Consider the following 12,553-nt stretch of genomic DNA (forward strand, 5'->3'; position numbering starts at 1 on the left):
GGGTTGTTACACTATTTGTGAATCAAACTCAAACCAAATACCGAAACATGCACCCTAGTGGCTAGCATGTTAACGGTTATGCTAGCTATTAGTAATAGTCCACTCTAACTATTTAGCAAGCAAAAATAACGTTTGCATAATTTTTAATATCCAAATCAAATATGGATTTTTAGTTTGTACTAAATGTTTTTTGGTAACTAAAAAATATTTAGTAAAAACTAAAAACCCGTATTTGATTTGGATATTAAAAAATTAAAACTATATCCAAATAAAAGACGATACATTGAATACACATAATTTTACCGAACAATCGAAATTTAAAATCAGCATATCCATATATTTGCCTCTAGTCTCTAGTAATTAATGACCGCGGTTAATTATGTTAAGTTAGAATTTGTTTCTAATCCACCATTTTTTTTTTAAATTTCAGAACTCAATGGATTGAAGAAAATTAGAACGTTAAGTTTCGTGGTAAAAAAATCCAAAATTCTAGTGGCAACTATTGGAAAATATAGAACATTAGAGTTATATATTATGAAAGAGTTATAATTATCTATTATAGAATTATATTTCCAATAGTAACTCTCACGAATTTTTCTAAAATTAAATTGCTATATACACACATTTTGAAATAAATAAAGTTATTTTTCTTATTGTTAAATAAATAAAGTTAGTAATTCCTTGATTCAATTATCCAGGCAAAGGACGAAACGAAGCAATGAAATTTCGTCTCCTAAACTTAGAAATTAATTTCGTAACGAGAATTTTTAAATAGTTCCATAAAAATTGTATCCCGGTGAGTTTTTTCTTAATATTTTTTACTAGTGTAAAAGTTTAGATATATATCGAATCATGAGATGTCTGATTTTTAAATAAAAAATAGGTTTTTTAGTTCACGACTTTTAAATTCTGCATGATAATTTAACTTTAAAGTTTTATGATAATTTAATTTAGTGTAATAGTTTTAAGGGTTTAAAATCAAACCGAATAGAGTTTTGGTATTTTATTTTGATTTGGATACTTCTCAAAATAACTTATACGTTAATCGAATGAAATTGATTAAACGGTATATTATTATTTTTTATCGATTATTTCGGTTTGTTTCTATATTTAGATTTTTTTATTAGTTATATATTCATTTTTTAAATAAACATTGGTTATTTTGATAATAAGAGAGAGAAACAAGAAGTCTCCACTCTCCAGTGATGTCGCAATTGGAATTAAAAAAATTAGGGCGTGAAAAACATAGGATTAAGGATTAAATAATCGTTATTAAGCATTGTTAAGCAAAAACGAAGCCGCTAACATTCATTAATACCTTCGAAAAGGAAAAGAAAATTAAGGGGAAGACTAAAAATCAGCTCACACACCTCCACGGAGCTGTAGGAAACCCCAAATCCGGAAACCCCACCTACAATTCTCTCAATCTCTCTCTCTCTCTCTCTTTCTCTCAAATGCAAAATCCTGCTCAAATCTATATTGGGTTCTTTGATTTGCATGGAAATCTGTGAAATTTGCTTCGGAGGAGTGGAGGAGGAGGCAAATCTCTTAAATGCAATGTGAGGAACACGAGGAGGAGGAAGAAGAAGAAGTGAAAGAAGAAGAGATTTTCTCTCGGAGGTCCGATAATGGTGGCTGCGTTTCCTCAAGCAGCAATCTCTAGTACTGACCCGCGAAACCCACCTCGAGATCGGCAAGAAAAACCTCGACCCATCGCCAGCAATGGCGGACAACAACAACGACAACAGCAGCGAAGACCCAGAGGGAAACAGGTCCCGTCACGCTACTTATCCCCTTCTCCTTCTCCTTCTTCTCTTTCTACTTCCTCTAACACTACCATTACCACTATCACTACCACTACCACTACCACATCTTCGTCGTCTTCTTCTTCTGCAATACTGAAGACAAGTAAGCGATACCCCTCTCCCCTCCTCTCTCGCCCGACGAATTCTGCTTCAAATTTGGTCAAAACACCTTCATTGTTGCCCAAACGATCCCAATCGGTGGACCGGAGACGGCAATCTCCGGCTCCTGTCGCGGGAGCGAGTGGCACCGAAATGTCGGCGGCGACAAAGATGCTCATCACTTCCACTCGGAGTTTGTCGGTTTCGTTTCAAGGAGAAGCGTTTTCGCTTCCGATTAGCAAGAAGAAGGAGACTACCACGCCGGTTTCTCACCGGAAATCTACGCCGGAGAGGCGAAAATCAACCCCGGTGAGAGATCAAAGGGATAACTCTAGGCCTGTGGATAATCTTCGATGGCCGGGAACATCTCGGAAGGGAAATTCTGAATCTGGGTCTAACCCGCTTTCGAGAAGCTTGGATTGTGGGATGAAACTAGGATCTGGGTTTGTGGGCAAATCACTGTTGCATCATTCTTTGATTGATGAGAGTCCTAGGGTTTCTGTTGATGGGAGGCTGAGTTTAGATTTGGGAAGCTCAGATGAGTTTTTGGAAGTGAAGGGCGAAAGCAAGCGAAATCCGGAAATACATTCAGCTAATGAATTGGCCTCTAATGTTTCGTGTGATTTCACTGCATCTGATACTGATAGTGTTTCGTCCGGTAGCACTAACGGTGTTCAAGAATGTGGTTCAGGTGGTAGTGTTGGTATCAATGGTGAAATTTCTAAAACAAAGAGCTTGCCTCGTAATATCATGGCTTCTGCTAGATTCTGGCAAGAGACTAATAGCCGGTTAAGGCGATTACAGGATCCTGGTTCGCCTTTATCCTCTAGCCCGAGTTCAAGAACCGGTAGTACCTCATCAAAGTTTGGTCATTCGAAACGATATTCTAGTGACGGTCCTTTAGCGTCTCCTCGTATTATGGCTTCTCCTACACGAGGAGCTACCCGCCCTTCTTCTCCAAGCAAGCTTTGGGCGACAACCACGTTATCTCCGGCTAGGGCAATTTCAAGTCCTGCTCGAGTGAGAAATGGAGTTGCTGATCAAATGAACGCTTACAATGGCAACACTCCTTCAATTCTTAGTTTCTCAGCTGATATTAGGAGGGGAAAAATTGGAGAGGATCGTGTTATGGATGCACATTTGTTGAGGCTTCTGTATAACCGTTACCTGCAATGGCGGTTTGTGAATGCGAGGGCAGACTCTACCTTCATGGTGCAGAGATTGAACGCGGAGGTATGCCCTGATTGGGGTTTCTTTCCTTTCACACTGTTATATGTTAGTGTGTCCAAGACTCCAAGTATGGTTAACTGCTCTATAGATTCTTAAAGACTGCTACATGTTTATAATTAACATATGCATATCTTTAATGCTAATGCCATAAACATGTTTGGGAATTTTCAAGCTGTAAAATCTAGCTTTAGCTTTTCATATTGAGCAAATTCTTGTGAGATCAGAAGTTTTGAGTGTGTGGAAGCAAGATCTCCACTCTCCAGTTGCTTATCCATGAATAAATGTTGTCATGGGACTAAGATTTTTTTCTAGAAATGGTCAATGTAGGTAAACAATGATGCCGTGATAAGTCTCATGGGTTTGGAACAACGTTTTATTTAAGTTTTGGACCGCTTTAGCTGGAGGGCTGTCAAAAGATCCTTTTTTTTTAAAATACACCCATTGAGTGAACTGCAACAAGGATGGAAAGATTGTGGCATTTTCAGGGATGAGAAGATATCCATAGAGATGGTTAGAGATAATAATTTGATGATCATGTAAACTAGGCTCATGGTGGGGCAGATACATGGACTTAAATCCATTCTGATAATAGCCTGATGGACTGTGGGCATCATTAGCAGCATAGTTCTAAACTATAGTATCCTATCTGGTCCATCATAAAATTGACTTTCCATTTAATGTTTTTCTTATTTTAGCTGTTTTCTGAGCTAGCAAGCTATTCTAGGCTCAGATGAGCAATGCATGTTGTCTCCATTCATATCCTTTTTCATGTCTTTTATGTTTTAGCATGCTTTATTAAATGATGTCAACCCATATTCAGCTTTCCTTCTAATCCGGGCGATTCTTCTCTTGTTTACCAGAAAAATCTGTGGAATGCTTGGGTATCAATCTCGGAATTGCGCCATACTGTTACTCTGAAACGAATCAAGCTGCTATTGTTACGGCAGAAACTGAAACTGGCTTCGATCCTGAGAAAGCAGGTGAGAATATATAATAAGCTCCCTTTACACTTTTTTCACTGCTTTCCTCTAAATAAAAAATACCGTAAACTAACAATGGCATCATCAGTCATGATTTTTCCTGTATATTTGAGAAAACCCAGACTTTTTATAGGCTTAGGCTTCGTGATTTTGAAGTTGAAAAATGTTTCCGTAATGTGGCAGAGTGATGACTGCTTCTTGGTTTTACAACTTTGTCTGGGCTGTGAATAAGTGCTTCCCTGTTGTAACATTTTCCAAATTTATCTCTAGAAGCTAGTATTGACTAATTGTTTAGGATCATCTCATAGCATTCTTAATCTTTGATGAATAAAACAGGCTAAAAACCACAACGATAGGTTTATTTCAAACTTTCCAAGAATAGAAACCATGGCACCAAAAAATCGGAACATCCTTAGTGTAACCATAGCTGAGAAACATTTAAAGGAATTTTGAGTATTTCTTTTACTATCAGTCTCCTAACCTTGTGATTAAAATCATTGTATTTTTTCAAATGTAGATGGGTTACTTTGAAGAATGGTCCCTTTTGGAGAAAGATCATTCAAATTCTTTGTCTGGAGCAACCGAAGCTTTGAAGGCCAGCACTCTCCGCCTTCCGATTGTCGGTAAAGCTGTGGTAAGTGCCTTTGTGTAATCGTGTTGGTTTAAGTGTTTACTTGGAGTAATGCCGGATTTTTCTGAATGTTTTTTTTTTTTTTTGCATCATTTCTGCTTTGTTAGGCTGATACTGAAGATCTCAAGCATTCTGTCAGTTCAGCTGTCGATGTGATGCAAGCTATGGCATCTTCCATATGCGCATTATCCACAAAGGTAAGTATCTTATCTCAGTGATGAACTTCGAACAAACTACCGTTGAGAAATCAACAAAAAATTATCTTCTCTTTGACATTATGGTTCTAATATTTGATGATCCAATGAAAAATGGGGAAAATGGTGTTTGAGAATAGAAAAGTAACTTTTGGATGAATAGTTATGGGTATTACTTACCTTATCTGCGTTAAAAAGTTAATATCTTTATTCAAAATGCCAATGTCGTCTCATTCATATTGTCCTCAATGTCGTCTCATTCATATCTTTATTCAAAATGCCGATGCATGTTCATTGTTTAGAGGATCTCTCACCTCTTGATGAGAAACTTTTTGTTTGAGAATTAACCCATCCAAGGCCTTATATATATATATATATATATATGCATTGTTTGTGAATTGTGAGGTAAGGCTTTTAGCCCGTTTATACGAACGAGTGTGTTTTCGTGGTTAGGTGGACGAAACGAATTCTATAATGGCCGAGCTCGTGAATATCGCTGCAAAGGAAAAGTTTTTGCTCCAGAAGTGTCAAGGTTTCTTGGCAAGGGTAGCAGCCTTGCAGGTAAGATTTCTTCTTCTGCCTTCCTTCGTTTTCCTTCATTTCAGAACCGTTTTCTTTGTTATTCGCATTCTTGCTGACCCGGGAAAAACGAAAAAAAAATGGGACAGGTAACAGATTGTAGCATGAAAACGCACGTAATACAGCTAAGTCGGATACCGGTCACAAGCAGCCTGACTTCACATGTGTAGAAACTGATGATCTCTTTCGCCGTTCCTTTTGACTACTCACCAAACAGATCTGCTAACGTTTACTCCGAGGCCTTCCCGAGAATCCCGACCTTGTCGTTTTCAACCCGATCAAGGCGAAATTCTCGGGGGGGATATTGTTCCGTTTCGCCCGATTTCTCTCTCTGGGTCTTGCCCTATGTGTATTGGGATTTGTTTTGTTTGTGTAAGTCTTTTTGTATCTGAAGATAACAGGAGAAAAATGTTCAAGAAAAGGAAACGAAAAAAAAAAACAGTGGGTGTTGTCTCTGAAGTGCTAGCTTAGTTTGATTTGTATACAGAAGAAGATGGAATGTACATATAAAAAAAATTGTAATGTCTGATATCACTACTGACCTTATTTCTCCTTTGATTCCACTTTTGATGAATTTTCATTACCTTTTACTAGTAGTTAGGTTTATGTTTCATGCCCTCTCTAATTATAACCTCTTTCTCTCTCATGATTTTGATTAGTTTATTTGGTTTGGACATATAAAATCAAGAAGAATTAAGGGGATGATTGGATACACCGTTACCACGCACAAACGAAGCGGTATACGATATCTGATAGGTGGTGGCGGTTGAGAAACCGATTTGTTAAACCACAGACAAACACAACCGGAATCAAAACGCTATTTTCCATTTGCGTTAGTTTGCTACGTCTAAGGTAAAAGACCAAATTACCCTAACTGAAAATCAAAAACCAACCTCATTCTTCGGATGACTAGATGGATTTTGCAATCCAGGTAGGTAATAGATCTGCTGGGTAATTCTAATTCCGGGATGACTGCTTTTGATCAGTGGGTATAATGAATTAATTAGGAATGGTTAGGGTTATCTTTGTTACGAAGCTTGTATCATATTGTCATTCACAAGTTTATTATCTTCTCTTTTTTAGTGCATAGTGCAAAGAAAAGTAAAACGAGAAAATATCGAAGATTTGTAGCACTTATGCTTAGAACTTTTGTAAGGAAACAAAGAGAGAAGAGAGATAAATGCTTAGAAATACTTAGGAAAGCTTGATATGAAAAACTCCATACAACACCCCCTATTTATACTAAAACTCCAAACTTAGTACTCTCATCACAACCATACATCTTCATAATACATCATCAATCAATCACACCTATTATATCCTTATTTTATTCAATCACACCTAACACACACCAATTCAAATTTCTACAACTCCTTACATAAATATTACATCATCATGATGTAATCTCTTACATAATCATTACATAAACATGACGTAAGCGAATGAATCACCTTCTCAATACTCCTCCTTGATTAATTTGTTTGTCATCCCAAATTTCTTCTTCAAATCTTCAAATCTTGAAGCTCCTAGTGCCTTTGTGAAGATGTCTGCCAGTTGCTCTTCTCCTTTGACGTATGTGAGTTTGATGACTCCATTGTACTCCGCTTCTCTAACCACATGATACTTGATGTTGATATACTTCGTCCTCCGATGTTGAACCGGATTTCTTCCAATGGAAATAGATGAGCTATTGTCACAGAAGATCGGTGTGCTCCCTTCTTGCTTGCATCCCAAACTATCAAGTAGATTCCGTAGCCATATGGTTTGGTTCACCGCAGCTACTGCTGAGATGTACTCTGCTTCCGCCGTTGATTGTGCGATCACTTCTTGCTTTTCTGTCTACTATGAAAATATTGCTCCTCCTATCTTGAACACATAACCACTTGTGCTTTTCATATCATCTTGACTTCCGACCCAATCACTATCACAATATACATCCCTACAACAATACAGTGTTCTCGGGTTTGAAGTGTAAACCAAGATCAATGGTTCTCTTGACATACCTCAATACCCTCTTCGCTTGCTTGAAATGTATCATCTCCGGTTTGTTCATGAATCTTGAAAGATAACTTGCAGCGTACATCAGATCTCGTCTTGTGGCCGTTAAGTACAACATACTTCCCACCATACTTCGGTATTCTTTTGCATCTGCTTCTTTCTCCTCCTCCGTATCAATGTTCTTACCATTCGGCTCAAGTGGTGTGTTGACTGGTTTACAGTCAGACATCTTGAACTTCTCCAAAAATTTCTTCGCATAGCTTCCTTGGGATAAGAAAACTTCATCTGAACTTTACTTTATTTCTATGCCCAAGAAACACTCCATCTTGCCAAGGTCTGACATCTTAAAGTGATGCATCATTTCTTCTTTGAATCTTCCAATGTTCTCCCCATTACTCCCGGTAATGATCATGTCATCCACATATAGTGAGATGATCAGTATATCATCTCCAAGCCTTTTGATGTATACTGCCGCCTCGTATGGACATCTCTCAAAGCCTTGTTTGAGAAAATATCCATCGATTTTGCTATACCACGCTCTTGGAGCTTGTTTCAAACCGTACAAAGCTTTTATTAGCTTTAGTATGTGATCTTCTTTGCCTTCTAATTCAAATTCTTGAGGTTGCTCCCAAATACTTCTTCCTCAAGTTCACCATTCAGAAATGCGGATTTCACATCCATGTGATGTAGTGTCCACCTATTTTGTGTTGCAATCGCAAGTATGACCCTGATGGTATCGTACCTTGACACAGGTGCAAACGTCTCTGTGTAATCTTCACCATACTTCTGACTGAACTCTCTTACAACCAATCTCGCCTTGTGCCTTTGTATGGATCCATCTGCAGCAACCTTGAGTTTGTAGATCCACTTCATTATGATGGCTTTCTTCTTTTCGGGTCTTTCCACCAACTGATAACTCTTATATCTCTCTATATTTCCTGGATGTTTTTATAGGATTTACATGAGGATCATATTCATTTATAGACATTATAGGCGCGTTAGGCTACGAAACTTGGTTTGGTTGTGTTTTTATTGGATTACAGGTCTTGGATGAGATTTGGACCAAGATGGAAGCAATCTGGAGCTAAAAGGATGAAATACATCAAGAACTTCCTACCTTGACTCGGCCAAAGTCAACAACAGAAATTGGGCCGAGTCAACATGCTAAAAATGGTCCAATTCAAGCCTGTTACGAGGAGACCGAGTCAGAACGTCCGAGTCAGTTTACCCCGAGTCAGAAGATTGGGCTGGGCCGAATTCATCATGTCTCGTTTTGATGCGGTCGAGTCAGAGTACTGACTCGGTCCGAGTCAAAACCCAGAAAAAGCCCAGATCGAATTTTCAGAGTTGGAACGGGAGTAGGACTTCGGGAGCGCCGCCTAGGGTTGATAAAAGGATTCTACAGACGTCCAAAAGGGACACACAGACTTTATACAGACTTTGGAGAGCTTTGGTGAGAGAAATAGGAGTTTTACGGGATTTCGGGAAGAAGAAGGAGAGTTGGAACGTGAAGATCGCTTGCTGTCGACATGAGTCTTTCTTCTCCCTCTTTTCTTTCTGTTTCTGGTTTTGCTCAGTGTTTTTCCATGAACCGTGAGTAGATCCACGGCTGTGGGTTAGGGATTCGTTTGTGTTTTGGGTATGTTTGAACCCTAACTTGGTTACGATTTGGATTTGTTTCGGTTTTATCGATTTGTGCTTTATTCGATTAGTGTTTGCTGACCCCTTGGCCAATTATTTCAGATTCTGAGCTACATAGGAATATGGGTTTAGTTTCGGATCGAAATCGATAGAATAGATCGTATTATTCACATAGGAATATGGTTTGATCGATCTAGGATTGATGATAGTGTTCTTCATGCATCTAGTTTGATAAATCACATAGGGATATGGATTTAGAAAACTTTAGATAGTGAGTTATACGTCGGGATGTGATTTCTCTATCTTTGTTGCTTGACGATTCATGAATACAGATTCAATATCGTGATTCTCGCATGCTTAGCATATACCCATACACGCGAATACGGTCCCGACACCCACGGTCATCTTAGATTGCTAGTTTACACATTCTTATTGCTTTGCTTCCTTATTTTCTATTCTTTCCATACACTTCCACCATCACTTCTACTTGCTTGCTTTGATTTAGTCTCGATTAGATTGAGATTTAGCTACCGGTCCTTGCGTTCGACCCCGTGTTACGACGATCCGTATCCTTGCGGTGAGTTGTGAATCGGGTATAAATTCTAGACTCGGTACACACGTATCAAGTTTTTGGCGCCGTTGCCGGGGACTGGTTAGCCTATTTCTAGGTCTTTATTGATTCTAGGTCTTAGCTTGTCTTCTTTTTTTTTTCTTTTTTTTTTCTTTCTTTGGTTTTTGCGGATTCACTTGGTTTCGAGTTCTTCTTTTTCTTTGCGGTTTGCAGGGTTCTAGTGCATGACACAGAGCTCTACTCGGAAAAAGACCGAGTCTACGATCCAGAGATTGAGCGTACCTTGAGAGACATCCGAAATCAGTAGAGAAGAGAAGCTATGTCGAGGTCAAGTAGTTCGCACGACCATGCGGTTCATGATGAGGAGCATCACGAGAATCAAGAGCACATGAATCCGCTCTACGATCAGCAAACCGAAGGCGAAGCTACTTACATTGCAGAGGAGACTTTGGGTTATTACATTGCACCGAAGCACACCCAACTCCTATCATGCATCAACAGACCGCCCATAGACAACTTTGAGCTACTGCCACAGTGCATCACGATGTTCAGTCAGGCGAGCTTCAGAGGGTGGCCCACAGAAGATCCCATTGCTCACTGACTCAGTTCAAGATGCTGTGCAGATCAGTCAGAAAGGCACGAGGCATGACGATCAAAGATGTATACTTGGAGGCTTTTCCTTTTTCACTGATGGATCGGGCGAGAGATTGGCTCTACACTCTTGAGCCAAACTCGATTACGACATGGGAGGAGCTAGAGGAGCAATTCATGGCGAAATACTACTCCCCAGAGAAGACCCGAGCTGCACAGAGAGCCATACACAACTTCACTCAGGAGAGTGATGAGAGTCTGTATGACGCATGGGAGAGGTTCAAAGGCTACCAACGCCTTTGTCCACACCACGGCATGGATAAGTGACTGCTGCTTTCCACATTCATCCACGGACTGAGAGACGACACTAGAGCATGGATGAATGCAGCTTGTGGAGGGAGTGTATACGACATTCCCTTTGACACCCTAGAGATGCAGATTGCGAAGATGGCCAAAGCAAGAGGGATGTTAGGAGATAGTATCAGACGCTCTACAGGGTGGGTAGATTTGGGCGAGTCTACGGCTTTGAAAGCGGTCATGTCTGATTTATCGGCAATCAAGCAGCACATGGGACTCAAGAATACATCTAACCCGCCGAAGGTCCAGCCTGGCATATTTCTGGTTGATCAGGCAGCATCAGAAGAAGAACCGGTTGAGGATGTCAACTACGTAGGAAGGAATCAGTACCAGAATCCTTCCAATCTCTACAACCCGAACGCGCCTAGGAACCATCCTGGTTTCTCTTACGGAAACCCGAGCGGAGCATTGAATGCACAACAACAGGGCGTTTCCAGAATCCCTCAAAATCCCCCGGGCTTCACTCAGTCACGTTTTCAGGGGCAGAATCAGGGATATGCGCAACAGAATCCAGGATACGGGCAGCAAAATCAGGGTTACCAAGCTCCTCCACCGGCAAAGAATGATGAAGCAGACATCAAGACAATGCTTGCCCAACTAATGAAATCAGGGTTACCAAGCTCCTCCACCGGCAAAGAATGATGAAGCAGACATCAAGACAATGCTTGCCCAACTAATGCTCGATCAGAAGACATCGTTTACGGAGCTGAAAACCGAGGTACAGAGCATAAGGGCAAGGCAAGACACCTTTGAGAGGAGACTTGATGGGATGGATGCACATATGAAGCTAGTGGATACACATATCGCACAACTTGCATCACAACCCTCTAGGCAGCAGAGCACATTTCCTGGGAAGCCTGAGTCAAATCCACGAGAGCATGTAAACGCTGTTGAGCTGAGGAGTGGAAAGAATCTGCCAGAGACAGTCCCTACGAAAAAAGGGACGACGTCTAGATACACTGCTGAAGAGAAAGGAAAAGGCATAGCAGATGAGACACCTCGGGTGAATGCAGAGGAAGCCGAAACGCCATACGTCGCTCCTCCACCTAAGGTACCGCCCGTTCCTTTTTCTTCTCGATTGAAGAAGCATGTTGAGGATACACAGTTCTCGAGATTTGCTGATATGGTTCAGAAGTTGGAGGTTACTATACCGTTCTATGAGGCTATGCTGCAGATACCCTCTTATTCGAAGTTTCTGAAAGACATCTTGACCAAGAAGAGGGTAATTGGGAAGGAGACAGTAGCCTTGAGCACAGAGGTGAGCGCTGCGATTCTACAGCATGAGTTGCCACAGAAGAGATCAGATCCTGGTAGTTTTTCGATTCCCTGCAAAATCGGAAACATTGCGATAGACCGTGCATTGTGCGACCTTGGTGCTAGCGTCAGTTTACTACCGTTGTCCATTTACAAGAAGCTTAATATTGGTGAGCTTAAGCCGACACGGATGGCGCTACAGCTAGCGGATCGATCTGTTAAGTATCCCGCAGGTATTCTCGAGGACGTTCCTTTGAAAGTCGGAGATTATTATGTCCCCGTCGATTTTGTTGTCTTAGACATGGATGAAGACTCGAAGATACCGATTATTCTGGGCCGACCATTTCTGAACACGGCTGATGCGGTTGTACACGTCCGAGCTGGTCGTCTTACCATGAAGATAAGTGATGAGACTGTTGAAATCACCTTAGATCACAATATGAAGCAGCCATCCACTACCGATTCAGCGTGTTATGTTGATGTACACGAGATCTTGACGCAAAAGGTCTTTGATCAGTTCCGAGACATTGATCCACTGGAAATATCCCTCCTGGCATCAGATGCGAGTATATACAGCAATTGGGAGGATATTCGGGAGCTCACACAGGCGTTAGACGATGAAA

The 12,553-nt window shown here is 40.5% G+C and overlaps 1 protein-coding gene across 1 annotated transcript; it reads left to right on the plus strand.

The window, feature by feature from the left end:
* Positions 1–1,354: 1,354 nt before the first annotated feature.
* LOC104825835 (QWRF motif-containing protein 2) lies at positions 1,355–6,096 on the plus strand. The gene is made up of 6 exons (XM_010558222.2): positions 1,355–3,137; positions 3,995–4,114; positions 4,632–4,748; positions 4,853–4,942; positions 5,393–5,500; positions 5,608–6,096. Exons 1-6 carry the CDS (start codon positions 1,629–1,631, stop codon positions 5,686–5,688), a joined length of 2,025 nt encoding a protein of 674 aa, XP_010556524.1. The 5' UTR covers positions 1,355–1,628; the 3' UTR covers positions 5,689–6,096.
* Positions 6,097–12,553: the final 6,457 nt, after the last annotated feature.

The sequence above is a fragment of the Tarenaya hassleriana genome, unplaced genomic scaffold, assembly GCF_000463585.1.
Source record: "Tarenaya hassleriana unplaced genomic scaffold, ASM46358v1 Cleome496, whole genome shotgun sequence".
NCBI classification, from domain to species: domain Eukaryota; kingdom Viridiplantae; phylum Streptophyta; class Magnoliopsida; order Brassicales; family Cleomaceae; genus Tarenaya; species Tarenaya hassleriana.